Source organism: Ranitomeya variabilis, chromosome 1, assembly GCF_051348905.1.
Source record: "Ranitomeya variabilis isolate aRanVar5 chromosome 1, aRanVar5.hap1, whole genome shotgun sequence".
Taxonomy (NCBI): Eukaryota; Metazoa; Chordata; class Amphibia; order Anura; family Dendrobatidae; genus Ranitomeya; species Ranitomeya variabilis.
The window spans coordinates 1,138,360,473-1,138,379,095 of NC_135232.1; the positions used below are offsets into that span (position 1 = coordinate 1,138,360,473).

An 18,623-nucleotide genomic window follows, 5' to 3' on the forward strand; every position below is an offset into this window, starting at 1 on the left:
ACTCACCACCAAGCTGCCTGCCCGTGTATCCATGTAACCGCTGTGAAACTGCCATCATGAGCCTATTGTTTGTTATGTTAGGCCTTTGATAGCCTGTCTGCGGTCCCTACTTTAAATACTCCTCCACTGACCAGACCACTGCTGCCCGTGTACCCCTGGAACCAATTATAAAGTGCCTACAGCCAGCCCATTTTCTTATGTTAGGCCTTTGAAGCCTGTCTGCGGTCCCTACTTTAAATACTCCTCCACTGACCAGACCACTGCTGCCCGTGTACCCCTGGAACCAATTATAAAGTGCCTACAGCCAGCCCATTTTCTTATGTTAGGCCTTTGAAGCCTGTCTGCGGTCCCTACTTTAAATACTCCTCCACTCACCACCACCAAGCTGCCTGCCCGTCTATCCATGTAACCGCTGTAAAACTGCAATGAGCCTATTGTTTGTTATTTTAGGCTAGGTTCACATTGCGTCAAGTACATGGCGTTAAACGGATCCGTTAAACGCATGTACAGAAAAGGATCAAATTTGTAGAAAAATCGGCTTCACGTTAACGCTTGCGTTAACGCTTTTGACAGCGTTTTCCTCATTTTGATGTCCGTTCGCGATGTATCCGTTTGTCTGCGTTTGTCACTGTCAATAAAGTTTTTTTTTTTTTTCTCCTTTTGTCCTCGTCGGGGTGTAGGTGCAGACTCATTCTCCATTTTGAAAGCATTGAGTGAACTTCTGCTAGCAAGATGTTTGTGTCTGAGCTGGTTCGATTTCGCTTGATGCGGTTGCGACTTCGCCAGAGAAAGCGTAGTTCGCAAAGGAGATATTGGATCCACGAAGTGAATTTCTTGCGGAGTACTTATGGTGCCTTTCACACCCTGTATCTTCAGCTTCGGGATCACCCTTCAAAATTCCAACGCTATCTACGGATGTCCATTGAGACCTTTGATGTTCTGCTTTCACATGTGAAGGATGAGATACATCATCAGCGCAGCACTTTCCGTGAAAGCATCTGTGCGGAGGAACGATTAGTAGTGACTGTGAGGTAATTATAAAATTTTTTCTCATTCTATTGACAAAGACTAGATCTAGGTATCGTGGGGCATAATGGTCATTTAGCAATTGTATATTCTATTTATGTAGCCTTTTAGTTGTCCTTAAAAATCCTAAACATTTTTTTTTTCTTTTTCAATGCCGACAGATATCTGGCTACCGGAGAATCTTTTGCGTCACTGCATTACCAATTTAGACTGGGGAAGTCAACAATTTGCCAACTGGTTCGGGAAACTTGTGATGCCATTTGGAACAACTTGCAACCACTTGTGCTACCAACCCCAACATCAGAAATGTGGCTAGCGATTTCCCAACAGTTCGAGGATGTGGCTAATTTCCCCAATTGTATTGGTGCCGTGGACGGCAAGCACATACGGATTCAGAAACCAGCGCATAGTGGGTCCCTGTACTATAATTATAAAAAATACTTCTCGATAATCTTGATGGCTATTGCGGATGCAAGATACCGGTTTGTAGCTGTGGATATTGGTGCGTATGGCCGTACTAACGATTCAAGAGTCTTCAGAGACTCCAACATGGGGAGATGTTTGTATAGCAACAATTTTAACTTGCCCTCATCACGACCTCTACCGGGGACCGAAGACCCAAGTTTGCCCTTTGTTTTAGTTGGTGATGAGGCATTCCAACTTGGGCAAAATCTCCTCAAACCGTACTCAAGCCGCAGTCTGAACTCCACCAAGCGCATTTTTAATTATCGCTTGAGCCGGGCAAGACGTTATGTGGAGTGCGCCTTTGGGATTTTGACATTAAAATGGCGAATTCTACTAACGTGCATGCAACTGCAACCAGAAAATGTGGACCGTGTTGTGAAGGCATGCATCTGTCTGCATAATTTTGTGGCCAGACATGAACCCCAGGTGGTTGACCCCGATGAATGTGAGTCGAACCTCATGAGCATTGAATCTACTGCTGTTCGGTCTGCAGCACAAATAATGAGGATCCGTGACCAATTTGCACAGTACTTCATACATGAGGGGCATGTTCCATGGCAAGACAGACACGTGTAAAATTTATTTCAAGTCTGAAGCTGTGTCCTGATGTGTTTTTTGTTTTTTGTTTTTTTTTTTATTTCCCATATGTCTTGTAAAATATGTCTTGTAAAATGTTACATTACTGTTATGTTGTGTTCACAGTCATACAAGAATCAGATTTTAAACAGTTTACTTAAGTTTCTGAATTTTTATGAAAGAACAGTTGTGAACTTGTTACATATGATATCCCATAGGGATGTAAAAAAACACACACGAAATTGGGTGGTAAAAAAACAATAAACCAAAGAACGTGAAACACAGTTTGCACCTGGCTGGGGACACTGAGCTGTACTACAGACTCTGGTATTGCGTGGGCGTATTGTCTGCCCAGGTGTATGATGGACTGCTACTTTGTCTCTGATGTTCCATGCTCGTTTCACACCGGGCTCTATATTGAGGGTTGTAGGCCGGCATGTCTATGCTTCTGGTTCTCGATGGAGCTGGCTCCTGGGGTCCCACAAATTCCTCAAGAAGGTCATTCAGTCTTTGCCGAAACAAAAGGTTTCTGTGTGCCGGGATATTTTGTGCTACGGGAACATAGGACAAAAAAAGTAGCTTCCACTCATTTGCAGAATATACAGACTCGCGAGATTGTAAGTCGGTAATTTCCCGCCTCAGGTCTTTCAGTTCACTCCGACACATGTCCTCAACCCGCTGAAGTCCATCGACAATAATGGCATCAGCTTCATCTTTTTGTGAAGCTCGCTTGCGTCCACGCACTGATTGCAACCGGGCACTCACACCTGAAGCCACAGTGCTTCTCTCCCCAGATCGTGGCTCGCTGATGACAGAGACGTCTTCAGTGCCCGTCAGCTGACTTGGTTCCAGTGGAGATGGCTCCAGTTCTTCTGCCTGTCTAGGCGCGGCGGTACTGCATATCGTGCTGGAACCAAAAAAATATATATATTTAGCTTTAATTTTTAAACAATTTTGTCACGCACGCAGACTAATTTGTACTTACGAGCGCTGAGACACTGTTTTTTGAAGAAAGAGCAATTGCTCGTAATGCACATACGGGGTCACCCGTTTGGCACCTGATCCACTTGGTGGATTTTGACTATTCCGGTAGTCACGGACAAAGCGGTCCCTTATTGATTTCCAACGGGTATGGACCGCATCCGCTGTAATTTTTAAAAAAAGGTAAAAAATATATATATATATTAGTAGACAGTTCTTATTTTGATAGTTTAAAAATTGTGTATAGTTAGTTAAGATAGTTGATATATAGCTAGTAGATAGATAGTTGATAGATAGTAATTATAGATGATAGAGATATAGTTTAGTGTATAGGTAGTTGATAGTTCAGAGATAGATAGTAGACAATTTAACATCACCAATATTTACCAATTTTTTTCTTTGAGGTTGACGACTTCTCCATGTATCGAGGATCGAAGTGAGAGATAATTTGATCCCACAACTTCCGGTTCTTTACTATGTCATGGTGGGAGCTGTCGCTTTGGTCCCATATTGAGGGGTTGGCTTCCACAAGGTTGATCAGTGTCTCATTGTGAATGGTCAACGGCTCTTCATCAACCACAATCCTTTTTTTTTTTTGGCTCGCTGACTTGGACTATGTAAACACAAAGCGTAATGTTGAAAGGTTCAATTATAGATAGATACAGAGATAGATAGATAGATACAGAGATAGATAGATACATAGCTAGATACATAGATAGATAGATACATAGATAGATACAGCGAAAGATAGAGAGAGAGAGATAGTGGATAGATAGTTTATAGATATAGCAGATAGAAAGTGAATAGATAGATTGTAGATACATTTCTAGTTTTATATTTACCACTGGCAGTTGTGGAGACGACAGACGGCGAGGAACCTTCTTCCTCTTGTGTCCTCCGTGTGCCACAACCTATTGTGTATGTAAATGGAAAAAAAAATTACATTTCTTTGATCAATAAAATTATGTTTGCAAAAACTTAAAAATGTCTGCTATGTACCTTTGTTGGTTTTGCCTGTTTTTTTGGGGGGGGCCTAGCAGCCTCGGGCTCCGAAGACTCCTATTTGCAATAGAAACATGATTATACATATATATATAGCTTAATACACTGAATTTTCACACAAATTTTAGTGGTTTTTTAAAGTGCAAGCCTACCGACTGAGAAGAAAAAACCGCAGACACGCTGCTGCTGCTGCTGCTTCCCTCACTATCCGACATCTGCAACAAAGCAATACATTTTTAGTACACACACATCCGTCGTACAATACAGACTCCCATGATGTATACAGAGATATCTACTATATAATTGTCTAGGGAACTTCCGTCTTTCTGTCCTTCTGTCACGGTATTAATTCGCTGATTGGCCTCGGCAGCTGCCTGTCATGGCTGCCGCGGCCAATCAGCGACGCGCACAGTCAGAAAAAAAAGGGCCGCCCCGCACTCACTGCCCGGCGCCCGCATACACCCCTCTGCTCACCGCTCACACAGGGTACTGTGACAAACGTCGCTGTGCAATATACTACGTGACTGGGTTCTGTATACTACGTCGCTGGGTGCTGTATACTACTTCACTGTGCAATACACTACGTGGCTCTGTGATGTATACTACGTCACTGGGCAATATACTACGTAGCTGGGCAATATACTACATGCTACATGGCTGGGCAATATACTACGTGGACATGCATATTCTAGAATACCCAATGCATTATCGGGCCACCATCTAGTATATATATATATCTATATATATATATACAAATGTACTTACATTTCCTGTGATCTTTTGCAAGACACTTTTTCTCTGGTGTGCAGCAGGCCTCAGGATGGCCGAAATCCTGTTTCCTGTCACATGACCACATGGACATCCCTCAAACGCTATTAAAACGTATGGTTCTTTTTTGAAATTTATCAAGATTTGCGTCTGGCTGCGTTTGCAATAGACATCAATGGCAGAATTAACGCTTCCGTTAGTATTGCGTTAGCTTGGCCGGACCCAAAAACGCTGCAAGCCGCGTTCCAAGGTCCGTCAGAAAAAAACGTTATGTGACTAACGCATGCCAAATTTGGCATGCGTCACGAGGCGTCAGACAATGCAAGTCTATGGGCGCGTTAGTATGTGCGTTATATTGCGTTTTCACTACTTAAAAACGTGTCCGTTAGACGGACTCACCTAGCGCAATGTGAACCTAGCCTTAGGCCTTTGATAGCCTGTCTGCGGCCCCTACTTGCAATACTCCTCCACTGACCACAATGCTGCCTGGAGTGCCTGCCTGTGTATCCATGTAACCGATGTAAAACTGCCATGACTGCCTACTGTTTGTTATTTTAGGCCTTTGATAGCCTGTCTGCAGCCCCTACTTGCAATACTCCTCCACTGACCACACCAATGCTGCCCGTGTACCCCTGGAACCTATTTAAAAGTTCATAGAGCCTAGTTATATATTTTATTTACTATTAATAAGGCCATGATGGACTACGCTGTACCACGCTACAAGCTAACCAGTCGACACTTCTTTTGCGAGAAAAGCCATCCCAACCCTCCACCAGCATGTAGAAGACCGCATTGTCCATGCACTCTGGCAATCTGTGAGTACAAAGGTGCACCTGACAACAGACGCATGGACCTGTAGGCATGGCCACGGAAGATTACGTGTCCATTACGGCGCAATGGGTTAATGTGGTGGATGCATGGTCCACAGGGGACAGCCTACTAAGTCTGTCTGCAGTCCCTAATTCAAATTGTGCTCCACTGTCTAAATCGGAACTTCCACCTTCTGGCTTTCGGCCTATAGTATCAGAAATTAAACTGCATTTGGCCTTCAACTTTGGTTAGGGCCTACTAACGGCTTCTGCCCCTCCCTGGTGTTGCCCTCAACTAAATAAAGCTGAGCTTCAACCTTCTGCTCCAAATTACCATTTTGAAAAATGCAATAGGCTTTTCAGGCCTACTAAAGGAGTCTGTCTGTGTGCCCCTCCCTGGTGTTGTCCTCAACTAAATAAAGCTGAGCTTCAACCTTCCGGCTCTCATTATGTGGTTTTAAAAAAAAAAAGGTGGTTAGGGCCTACTAACGGCTTCTGCCCCTCCCTGGTGTTGTCCTCAACTAAATAAAGCTGAGCTTCAACCTTCCGGCTCTCATTATGTGGTTTTAAAAAAAAAAAAGGTGGTTAGGGCCTACTAACGGCTTCTGCCCCTCCCTGGTGTTGTCCTCAACTAAATAAAGCTGAGCTTCAACCTTCCGGCTCTCATTATGTGGTTTTAAAAAAAAAAAAGGTGGTTAGGGCCTACTAACGGCTTCTGCCCCTCCCTGGTGTTGTCCTCAACTAAATAAAGCTGAGCTTCAACCTTCCGGCTCTCATTATGTGGTTTTAAAAAAAAAAAAGGTGGTTAGGGCCTACTAACGGCTTCTGCCCCTCCCTGGTGTTGTCCTCAACTAAATAAAGCTGAGCTTCAACCTTCCGGCTCTCATTATGTGGTTTTAAAAAAAAAAAAGGTGGTTAGGGCCTACTAACGGCTTCTGCCCCTCCCTGGTGTTGTCCTCAACTAAATAAAGCTGAGCTTCAACCTTCCGGCTCTCATTATGTGGTTTTAAAAAAAAAAAAGGTGGTTAGGGCCTACTAACGGCTTCTGCCCCTCCCTGGTGTTGTCCTCAACTAAATAAAGCTGAGCTTCAACCTTCCGGCTCTCATTATGTGGTTTTAAAAAAAAAAAGGTGGTTAGGGCCTACTAACGGCTTCTGCCCCTCCCTGGTGTTGTCCTCAACTAAATAAAGCTGAGCTTCAACCTTCCGGCTCTCATTATGTGGTTTTAAAAAAAAAAAATGGTGGTTAGGGCCTACTAACGGCTTCTGCCCCTCCCTGGTGTTGTCCTCAACTAAATAAAGCTGAGCTTCAACCTTCCGGCTCTCATTAAGTGGTTTTAAAAAAAAAATGGTGGTTAGGGCCTACTAACGGCTTCTGCCCCTCCCTGGTGTTGCCCTCAACTAAATAAAGCTGAGCTTCAACCTTCTGCTCCAAATTACCATTTTAAAAAATGCAATAGGCTTTTCCGGCCTACTAAAGGTGTCTGCCCCTCCCTGGTGTTGTCCTCAACTGAACAAAGCTGAGCTTCCACATTCTGGCTTTCGCCCTATACTATCAGATATTAAACTGCATTTGGCCTACTAGTGTGGTTAGGCCCTTGAAACAGTGTCTGCTGCTCTTGGGTTTGCTACTCCACTGAACAAAGCAATGCCGCCTGTTTAGTCCTGTTACCAATTTTGAACTGCATGTAGCCTACTTTATTCTTTGGCCCTATATCTGTTTCCTCCTCATCCTGCCCATTGCCCAGCCACTGCTAAATGAGTCTGCTGGTACATTGACCGAGACCACTACATTCCCCTTGTACTCTACACAGCCAGAATCTGTCCCTGCTGAAAGTAAGGTTCCCCTTCCCGCATGTTATACCACCTTACACAGGGACAAAGAGGAAGGTGCAGATGAAAGTGCAGGTTCCTTCATCAGGTGGGGGGGCATACTCGTTGGCGACGTCACTGGCACAGGGCCCCTCAGAGTACGCAAAAGTGTCGCTGCTGGTGGGAGGCGCCCCCGCCATGCAAACACACCGCCGTACTTTGAGGGGCCCTGTGCCAGTGGCAATGCGAACGAGTGGGCCCCCCCCCTGCTTGCTCAGGATCACAGCACTTGCAACTTTTAAATAATTACCTTTCCCTGCAACACCGCCGTGACGTAGTCCGCATTTCCTGGGCCCACGAAAAACTTGAGCCGGCCCTACTCCCCCCACAACTTTTGCCAAATGACCCCCAATTCCCTATGCCCAACTATTATTATAAAGTTAATTAAGATTGACAAGCTTCAGAAACAAGAATGGATGTTTTTGGCATTAAAATGGGCACTGTAGGTGTTTTCCTGGCCTCCACTCACTGCCGACTATGCTTCCCCATTGACTTGCATTGGGTTTCGTGTTTCGGTCGATCCCCGACTTTTAGCGATAATCGGCCGACTGCACTCGACTCGACTCTGGACAAAATCGGGTTTCCCAAAACCCTACTCGATCTTAAAAAAATGAAAGTCGCTCAACCCTAGACACCACCAAAGTGCCATAAATTTCACCACATTAAAAATAGTGTAAGGAGAACTAACAGGTCTTTCACTACACTCAATCCAGCAAATGGACACCCAACCAGGAGTGTTCACATTTTCAAAAATTATTGACAGACATCACCAAAATGACATCAATTTCACCACAGTAGAAATTTAATAATAGGGACCAACAATTCTTCCACTACACACAATCCAGCAGATGGACACCCTACAAGGAGTATTCATATTTCAAGAAATGAGTGCCTTAAACCACACCACAGAAGTGGCATCAATTTAACCACAGTAGAAATACTATAATAGGGACCAACAGGTCTTTCTCTACACCCAATCCAGCAGATGTACATTCTAAAAGGAGTGTTCACATTTAAAGAAATAAGGGCCTGACACCACAGAAGTGGCATCAATTTCAACACGTAGAAATAGTATAATAGGGACTGACAGGTGTGAGGCAGCAACTAGTGTTATTTCGTAGGGTCGCTATGTGTCCCCCAGGATGCGCTCAGAAGCATATTAGATCCTCTGAAGTGCCTTGTAGTCACAGAAGGACGCATGTGAGTCAGAAGGCCGAATAAAAGTAAGCATGAACCTGGTTAAGTTATTTGGCCAAGGAATTGTTAAGGAAAACCAGGTGTGGGCTTTTTATTTTTGAAAAGGACTGAAGGAAGGTAGTGGAGCCGGTCCGCTTCCTCCAGCCTGGATCTTGCAAGTGGCCCATGGCCACAGATTCCAGTTAGTTTTTCTAACTTTTTTATTTTGTCCCGCTATGGGGCTATCATTTTTTGCAGGATTATTGCTTCTATAGCATGGAGATGAAGCAGCAACTCCATGCTGCCGAAACTGTCAGCTCTGAACTGACAGACAGACTTGCTCATCAGGCACTGGGTATGATCTGCAAATATTCATCATCTGGTGACCCGGATATGGTTATCACGCCACGAGGTCCCACGATCCAAAGGCAGAGGGGCGGTCTTCCTGAATACTGCGATCGTGTTCAATCGCAGCATTTTGGGGGTTAATGTGTGCCAGATGTCAGCTGTCAGAATCAGCTGACACCTGGTGGCTATCACTCGTGCACCCCCCCACCCGTGTGCGTGGGCAATTGCCATGACGCAATATTCCATCCCTGGTCAAATAGGCCCAGGGCACATGGACGGAATATTACGTCTGATGTCAGAAAGGGATTAAATTAGTCATACCATCTATTGCCTGTTGGGCTAGTTTCACATTTGCGTTAGAATCCGCAGCGTTTAATCCGCATCCTCAAGTGCAGGAAAAAACGCATAGAAACACGTACAAACGCTGCATTTTTTAGAGGCATGCGGGAACGCATGCGGTTAAAAAAACACCGCGTTTTCACGCTTTTCCATGCGTTTTGTCATGAGTTTGCATTTTTGGTGCGCATGGTGAAAATTTTTACCAGGGAAAAATCTAGATAACCAGACACCGCCAATGTGACTACAGAGGCCGTGTATTATGGGATATCTATATATAGACCCTTGGACTGCTGAAATCTTAACAGTATGCTACTGTATCCTGTGTCATGATGGATCTTCGCATGGAGAGCTTATATTTCAACCTGAATTTAAGCATCAAGCTGTTTCTTGCCTGTGCGTTTGCTTGGTAGCAAGACAGAAATCGCGAAAGATGGAGAAGGAGACGGCGTAGGCGTTTTTGGAGACACCCCATTATCGAACTACGTGAGAGCAGTGGAGACTATCACACGCTGTATGGCGAGCTTAATGCCAACCTGGACAAATTCCCGGAATATACAAGGATGTCTTTCTGGGATTTGCTTCCTCATGTCCAAGGAGCCATCCAGAGACAGGACACCCAGCTCCGTAGAGCGATTCCACCAGAGGAACGTCAGCTGGTTACATTAAGGTAAGTAACAAATCTAAACAAATGCCAGTGCTAATTTTGGGTGTTCTGACATGTATTTTTTTTTTCTTCATGTCTTTAGCATAACAACACCAAAAATAGAATTGATTGTAATTTTTTTTTTATTATTTTCTTCCAGATTTCTGGCAAACGGAGAGAGTTTATCATCCCTCCACTTCCAATACTGGCTTGGAATTTCCACCCTGTCTGGAATAGTTGCAGACACCTGCTGGGCTTTGTGGAATGTTCTCCAGGATGAGTTTATACCCCTACCACTGCAGACTTGTGGATTGAAATTGCGGAAAAATTCTGGAGTGTGTGTGATTTCCCCAACTATTTGGGAGCGGTGGATGGAAAGCACATCCACATTATCAAACCAACCAGAACAGGATCGGAGTGCTTCAATAATAAAAAATATTTTTCTGTTGTGCTCATGGCAATAGCCGATGTGGACTGTCGCTTCATCGCCATGGACATTGGAGCTTTTGGCCATGGCAACGATTCCCAGACTTTTAAGAACTTGGATATGGGCCGCTGTTTGTATGGCAAAAATTTTAATTTTCCACGGCCACGACCTCTCCCCAACACTCAATGTGCACCGATGCCATTTGCTTTGGTTGGGGATGAGGCCTTTTAGATGTGTGAAAACCTACTGAAGCCATATTCCAGTCGGGACTTGAACCACACTAAAAGGATCTTTAACTACAGACTGACCAGGGCCTGAAGAACAGTAGAGTGTACTTTTGGCATTCTATTCTCAAAATGGAACATTCATGCAACAGCCATTAATCTAAAAATGGAGACAGTCGATGAGGTGGTCAAAGCATGTGTGGTTCTCCACAATTACATAATGGCTAAGGAGCGACTGTAACGGGGTCTACCAAGCTGGGGTACCTCTTTCAGTACCTCCCCGTGTTTCAGGAGGTCCACATTGCATTGGCTGGAGTCTGAATGAAGGACGCTGGCTGGAATTCCTTGATTACATGAGAGCATATAAAAGCTGACTGCTTCTCCACATATTTCCAGTCTCACAACACTTTATTCACAGAACACAGAATATATGTAACAATGTAACAACAGATACAGAGGGCAGGTCCATTCAAAAGTGGCAGGCCAGACATACATTACAATAGCCGCAGGGGGCCGGAGCCTGCTGATATTTACTGTGGGAATTACAAAGGTGGGGGAGGTCAGAAGGGGGATATCTTGTCTCCTCTGCCCAGGGGCGCAGCCTGTGGGCTGATGCATTAGGGACATATATCTCACATGGAACCTATTATATATACAAATAACTGCATAACATATTCTGGGTGCTGGGGGGTTCTGTAACACGGCTTCCCCGTATGCGATGAGCATACACAGTCTGATCCTTAACGGATCGGTTTGGGGATGACCGAAGTTTATGGGGTTGGTACAAGTTCCGTTTGTCGACTTAGTCCATCGGCGTTACCGTTTTGTTTGCTGGGTCTGTAGTGGATGGTGAAGTCCAGAGGTTGGAGGGCTAAACTCCACCGCAGTAATTGTTATGATCCCAGTGGCTGGGGATCACAGGAAATACTAGCTAAGTAACTAAACATAGACACGAGCTCTAGGGGGGTGGTAACTGGACTGACCGCAAAACCTGATCCTATCCAAACACACTAAAGGTAGCCGGTGAACGTGCCTAAATTCCTGGACGTCTCGACGCAGCCTGAGAAACTGACTACCCCTAAAGAGAAAGCAAGACCTCACTTGCCTCAAGAGAAATAACCCCAAAGATATAGGAAGCCCCCAACAAATAATAACGGTGAGGTAAGGAGAAAAGACACACGTAGGAATGAAAACAGATTCAGCAAATGAGGCCCGCTAATACTAGATAGCAGAAGACAGATAGCGAACTGTGCGGTCAGTAAAAAACCCTACCAAAATACCCACGCTGAGAATTCAAGAACCCCCACACCAACTAACGGTGTGGGGGGAGAAACTCAGCCCCCCAGAGCTACCAGCAAGCTGGGAAATCACATATTAGCAACCTGGACAAGAAACATATAGAACACTGATGATCAAAAAATGAACAAAACGGAAACTTAGCTTCTCTTGAAGAGACTGGGAGCAAGGTAGTCAGAAGGAATCAGAATAGCACTGAATACATTGACAGCAGGCATAGACTGAGAGTCCAAGTGAGCTTAAATAGAAAACCAGCCCACAGGTAACGAGACAGCTGATGCCAGTCACAAACCTGCAGAAAGACAGCACTCACACAGTACCACTTGTGACCACAAGAGGGAGCCCAGAAATAGAGTTCACAACAAGTAATCTGGGGTTGTCTCCGGAGACCAGATTAAGCCAGACTAGGGGATTATGGTCCATTAGGAGGGAAAACTGTCATCCATACAAATATGGTTGTAACTTTTTGAGTGCCCATACCACTGCCAGGCACTCCTTCTCGATGGCCGCATAGCATACTTCACGGGGCAGTAGTTTCCGACTCAGGTAAGCTACCGGGTGTTCTTGGCCGTCCGGCCCGACTTGGCTCAGTACTGCCCCCAATCCAAACATAGAAGTGTCCGTGTGAACAAGGAAACGTTTAGTTGGATTGGGTGCCACCAATAGAGGGGTATTGGTGAGGGTGTCCTTTAGCTGGCGGAAGGCTTCCTCACACTCTGGGGTCTGTCATGATCTCAATGGCAAGAGAACATAGCATAAGCATATATAGGAACTAGCTCTTGGAAGATGGGAACTGAGCTGACCATGAACTAAACCTAACGCACAACTAGCAGTGGCCGGGTAGCATGCCTACGTTGATTCTAGATGCCCAGCACCAGCCGGAGGACTAAATAAAGCTAGCAGAGGAAAATATTAGTCCTAGCTCACCTCTAGAGAAATACCCCGAAAGGAGACAGAGGCCCCCCACATGTATTGGCGGTGAGTTGAGATGAAATAACAAACGTAGTATGAAAATAGGTTTAGCAAATTTGAGGTCCACTTACTACATAGCAGAAGACAGAAAGGACACTTTCATGGTCAGCTGAAAACCCTATCAAAAACACCATCCAGAAATTACTTTAAAACTCTGGCATTAACTCATAACACCAGAGTGGCAATTCCTGTTCACAAGAGCTTTCCAGACACAGTAACGAAACTACAGCTGTGAACTGGAACAAAAATGCAAAAACAAACATGGACAAGAGTCCAACTTATCTAGTAGTTGTCTAGGAGCAGGAACAAGCACAGAGAGGCTTCTGATAACATTGTTGACCGGCAAGCAACTAACAGAGCAGCAAGGTTATATAGCGACTCCCACATCTTGATGGGAACAGGTGAACAGAGAAGATGAAGACACCAGTTCAATTCCACCAGTAGCCACCGGGGGAGCCCAGAATCCAAATTCACAACAGTACCCCCCCCTCAAGGAGGGGGCACCGAACCCTCACCAGAACCACCAGGGCGATCAGGATGGGCCCTATGAAAGGCACGAACCAGATCGGAGGCATGAACATCAGATGCATTCACCCAAGAATTATCCTCCTGGCCGTATCCCTTCCACTTGACCAGATACTGGAGTCTCCGTCTGGAAACACGAGAGTCTAAGATTTTCTCCACAACGTACTCCAACTCACCCTCAACCAACACCGGAGCAGGAGGCTCAACGGAAGGCACAACCGGTACCTCATACCTGCGCAATAATGACCGATGAAAAACGTTATGAATAGAAAAGGATGCAGGGAGGTCCAAACGGAAGGAAACAGGGTTAAGAATCTCCAATATCTTATACGGGCCGATAAACCGAGGCTTAAACTTAGGAGAAGAGACCCTCATAGGGACAAAACGAGAAGACAACCACACCAAATCCCCAACAGAAAGCCGAGGACCAACACGACGGTGGCGGTTGGCAAAAAGCTGAGTCTTCTCCTGGGACAACCTCAAATTGTCCACCACCTGCCCCCAGATCTGATGCAATCTCTCCACCACAGCATCCACTCCAGGACAATCCGAAGATTCCACCTGACCAGAGGAAAATCGAGGATGAAACCCCGAATTACAGAAAAACGGGGACACCAAAGTGGCAGAGCTGGCCCGATTATTGAGAGCGAACTCCGCCAATGGCAAAAAAGCAACCCAATCATCCTGGTCAGCAGACACAAAACACCTCAGATATGTCTCCAGGGTCTGATTAATCCGCTCGGTCTGGCCATTCGTCTGAGGATGGAAAGCGGACGAAAAAGATAAATCTATGCCCATCCTAGCACAGAATGCCCGCCAAAATCTAGACACGAATTGGGTCCCTCTGTCAGAAACGATATTCTCAAGAATACCATGCAAACGAACAACATTTTGAAAAAACAGAGGAACCAACTCGGAAGAAGAAGGTAACTTGGGCAGAGGAACCAAATGGACCATCTTAGAAAAACGGTCACACACCACCCAGATGACTGACATCTTCTGAGAAACAGGCAGATCTGAAATAAAATCCATCGAGATGTGCGTCCAAGGCCTCTTAGGAATAGGCAAGGGCAACAATAATCCACTAGCCCGAGAACAACAAGGCTTGGCCCGAGCACAAACGTCACAAGACTGCACAAAGCCTCGCACATCTCGTGACAGGGAAGGCCACCAGAAGGACCTTGCCACCAAATCCCTGGTACCAAAAATGCCAGGATGACCTGCCAACGCAGAAGAATGAACCTCAGAGATGACTCTACTGGTCCAATCATCAGGAACAAACAGTTTATCAGGTGGGCAACGATCAGGTCTATCCGCCTGAAACTCCTGCAAGGCCCGCCGCAGGTCTGGAGAAACGGCTGACAATACCACTCCATCCTTAAGGATACCTGTGGGCTCAGAGTTACCAGGCGAGTCAGGCTCAAAACTCCTAGAAAGGGCATCCGCCTTAACATTCTTAGAACCCGGTAGGTATGACACCACAAAATTAAACCGAGAGAAAAATAATGACCAGCGCGCCTGTCTAGGATTCAGGCGCCTGGCGGTCTCAAGATAAATCAAATTTTTGTGGTCAGTCAATACCACCACCTGATGTCTGGCCCCCTCAAGCCAATGGCGCCACTCCTCAAAAGCCCACTTCATGGCCAAAAGCTCCCGATTCCCAACATCATAATTCCGCTCAGCGGGCGAAAATTTACGGGAAAAGAAGGCACAAGGCCTCATCACGGAGCAGTCAGAACTTTTCTGCGACAACACTGCCCCAGCTCCGATCTCAGAAGCGTCGACCTCAACCTGAAAAGGTAGAGCAACATCAGGCTGACGCAACACAGGGGCAGAGGAAAAACGGCGCTTAAGCTCCCGAAAGGCCTCCACAGCATCAGGGGACCAATCAGCAACATCAGCACCCTTCTTAGTCAAATCGGTCAATGGTTTAGCAATATCCGAAAAACCAGCAATAAATCGACGATAAAAGTTAGCAAAGCCCAAAAATTTCTGAAGACTCTTAAGAGAAGAGGGCTGCGTCCAATCACAAATAGCTTGAACCTTGACAGGATCCATTTCAATGGAAGAGGGGGAAAAAATATATCCCAAAAAGGAAATCCTCTGTACCCCAAAAACACACTTAGAACCCTTCACACACAAAAAATTAGACCGCAAAACCTGAAAAACCCTCCTGACTTGCTGGACATGAGAGTCCCAGTCATCCGAAAAAATCAGAATATCATCCAGATACACAATCATAAATTTATCCAAATAATCGCGAAAAATATCATGCATAAAGGACTGGAAAACTGACGGAGCATTAGAAAGACCAAAAGGCATCACTAAATACTCAAAGTGGCCCTCGGGCGTATTAAATGCGGTTTTCCACTCATCCCCCTGCCTGATTCGCACCAAATTATACGCCCCACGAAGGTCAATCTTAGAGAACCACTTGGCCCCCTTTATGCGAGCAAACAAATCAGTCAGCAACGGCAATGGGTATTGATATTTAACAGTGATTTTATTTAAAAGCCGATAATCAATACATGGTCTCAAAGAGCCGTCTTTTTTTGACACAAAGAAAAAACCGGCTCCTAAGGGAGATGACGATGGACGAATATGTCCCTTTTCCAAGGACTCCTTTATATATTCTCGCATAGCAGCATGTTCAGGCACAGACAGATTAAATAAACGACCCTTTGGGTATTTACTACCCGGGATTAAATCTATGGCACAATCGCACTCTCGGTGCGGAGGTAACGAACCAAGCTTGGATTCTTCAAAGACGTCACGATAGTCAGACAGGAACTCAGGAATTTCAGAGGGAATGGATGATGAAATGGAAACCACAGGTACATCCCCATGAGCCCCCTTACATCCCCAGCTCAACACAGACATAGCTCTCCAGTCGAGGACTGGGTTGTGAGATTGCAGCCAAGGCAATCCTAGCACCAAATCATCATGTAGATTATACAGCACCAGAAAGCGAATAATCTCCTGGTGATCCGGATTAATACGCATAGTTACTTGTGTCCAGTATTGTGGTTTATTATTAGCCAATGGGGTGGAGTCAATCCCCTTCAGAGGAATAGGAGTCTCCAAAGGCTCTAAATCATACCCACAGCGTTTGGCAAAGGACCAATCCATAAGACTCAAAGCGGCGCCAGAGTCGACATAGGCGTCCGTGGTAATAGATGACAAAGAGCAAATCAGGGTCACAGATAGAATAAATTTAGACGGTAAGGTGCAAATGGAAACAGATTTACCAAGCTTTTTAGTGCGCTTAGAGCATGCTGATATAACATGAGTAGAATCACCACAATAGAAACACAACCCATTTTTCCGTCTAAAATTCTGCCGCTCGCTTCGGGACAGAATTCTATCACACTGCATACTCTCTGGCGACTTCTCAGTGGACACCGCCAGATGGTGCACTGGTTTGCGCTCCCGCAAACGCCTATCGATCTGAATAGCCATTGTCATGGACTCATTCAGACCCGCAGGCACAGGGAACCCCACCATAACATCCTTAATGGCATCAGAGAGACCCTCTCTGAAAGTCGCCGCCAGGGCGCACTCATTCCACTGAGTAAGCACAGACCATTTACGGAATCTTTGGCAGTAAATTTCCGCTTCATCTTGCCCCTGAGATAGGGACATCAAAGTTTTTTCTGCCTGAAGCTCCAAATGAGGTTCGTCATAAAGCAACCCCAAGGCCAGAAAAAACGCATCCACATTGAGCAACGCAGGATCCCCTGGTGTCAATGAAAAAGCCCAGTCTTGAGGGTCGCCCCGGAGCAAGGAAATCACAATCCTGACCTGCTGTGCAGGGTCTCCGGCAGAGCGAGATTTCAGGGACAAAAATAATTTGCAATTATTTCGAAAATTCTGAAACCCGGATCTATTCCCCGAGAAAAATTCCGGCAAAGGAATTCTCGGCTCAGATACAGGTGCATGACAAACAAAATCTTGCAAATTTTGTACCTTCGTGGCGAGATTATTCAAACCTGCAGTTACACTCTGAAGATCCATTACAAACAGGTGGACACAGAGCCATTCAAGGGTTAAGAGGAGGTAAGAAGCAGCTAGACAGCAATTAAGGGCTAGGCAGCAAAACTCTGAGGGGAAAAAAAAAAAAAAATTTCCCTTCAACACTTCTTTTTCTCCTGCTTCAGCCCAAACAATTAACACTTTGATGGCCGGTCAAACTGTCATGATCTCAATGGCAAGAGAACATAGCATAAGCATATATAGGAACTAGCTCTTGGAAGATGGGAACTGAGCTGACCATGAACTAAACCTAACGCACAACTAGCAGTGGCCGGGTAGCATGCCTACGTTGATTCTAGATGCCCAGCACCAGCCGGAGGACTAAATAAAGCTAGCAGAGGAAAATATTAGTCCTAGCTCACCTCTAGAGAAATACCCCGAAAGGAGACAGAGGCCCCCCACATGTATTGGCGGTGAGTTGAGATGAAATAACAAACGTAGTATGAAAATAGGTTTAGCAAATTTGAGGTCCACTTACTACATAGCAGAAGACAGAAAGGACACTTTCATGGTCAGCTGAAAACCCTATCAAAAACACCATCCAGAAATTACTTTAAAACTCTGGCATTAACTCATAACACCAGAGTGGCAATTCCTGTTCACAAGAGCTTTCCAGACACAGTAACGAAACTACAGCTGTGAACTGGAACAAAAATGCAAAAACAAACATGGACAAGAGTCCAACTTATCTAGTAGTTGTCTAGGAGCAGGAACAAGCACAGAGAGGCTTCTGATAACATTGTTGACCGGCAAGCAACTAACAGAGCAGCAAGGTTATATAGCGACTCCCACATCTTGATGGGAACAGGTGAACAGAGAAGATGAAGACACCAGTTCAATTCCACCAGTAGCCACCGGGGGAGCCCAGAATCCAAATTCACAACAGGGGTCCAGGTTACCTGACGGGGTTGGTTCTTATGGGTCAGATCAGTGAGGGGCTTGGCTACGCTGCTGTAATTGGGGACAAATTTCCTGTAATACCCCGCTGTCCCTAGAAACGCCATGACCTGGGTTTTATTGCGTGGGGTGGGCCATTTGGCTATGGCCTCAATCTTGGCTGGTTCTGGTTGCTGTTTCCCACTTCCCACCCAATGCCCTAAATACTGAACCTCCGCTTTGCCCAAGTGACACTTGTTTGGGTTC

At 45.5% G+C, this 18,623-nt stretch overlaps 1 protein-coding gene across 1 annotated transcript; it reads right to left on the minus strand.

The window, feature by feature from the left end:
• Positions 1 to 1,647: 1,647 nt before the first annotated feature.
• Positions 1,648 to 4,359, minus strand: LOC143793395 (uncharacterized). Its single transcript, XM_077280322.1, has 6 exons — positions 4,203 to 4,359; positions 4,048 to 4,107; positions 3,891 to 3,959; positions 3,436 to 3,661; positions 3,053 to 3,212; positions 1,648 to 2,974 (listed from the first exon to the last, which is right to left on the minus strand). The coding sequence occupies exons 1-6, from the start codon at positions 4,263 to 4,265 to the stop codon at positions 2,383 to 2,385; spliced, it is 1,170 nt and encodes a 389-aa protein (XP_077136437.1). The 5' UTR covers positions 4,266 to 4,359; the 3' UTR covers positions 1,648 to 2,382.
• Positions 4,360 to 18,623: the final 14,264 nt, after the last annotated feature.

Excerpts from the sequence above, each read along its gene's own strand:
- LOC143793395 (XM_077280322.1), bottom strand. The coding sequence starts at position 4,265 with ATGTCGGATAGTGAGGGAAGCAGCAGCAGCAGCAGCGTGTCTGCGGTT. Across the intron at positions 4,108-4,202 it reads CGGTTTTTTCTTCTCAGTCG|GAGTCTTCGGAGCCCGAGGC; the intron begins GTAGGCTTGCAC and ends TATTGCAAATAG. Across the intron at positions 3,213-3,435 it reads AACCTCAAAGAAAAAAATTG|CGGATGCGGTCCATACCCGT; the intron begins GTAAATATTGGT and ends TAAAAATTACAG.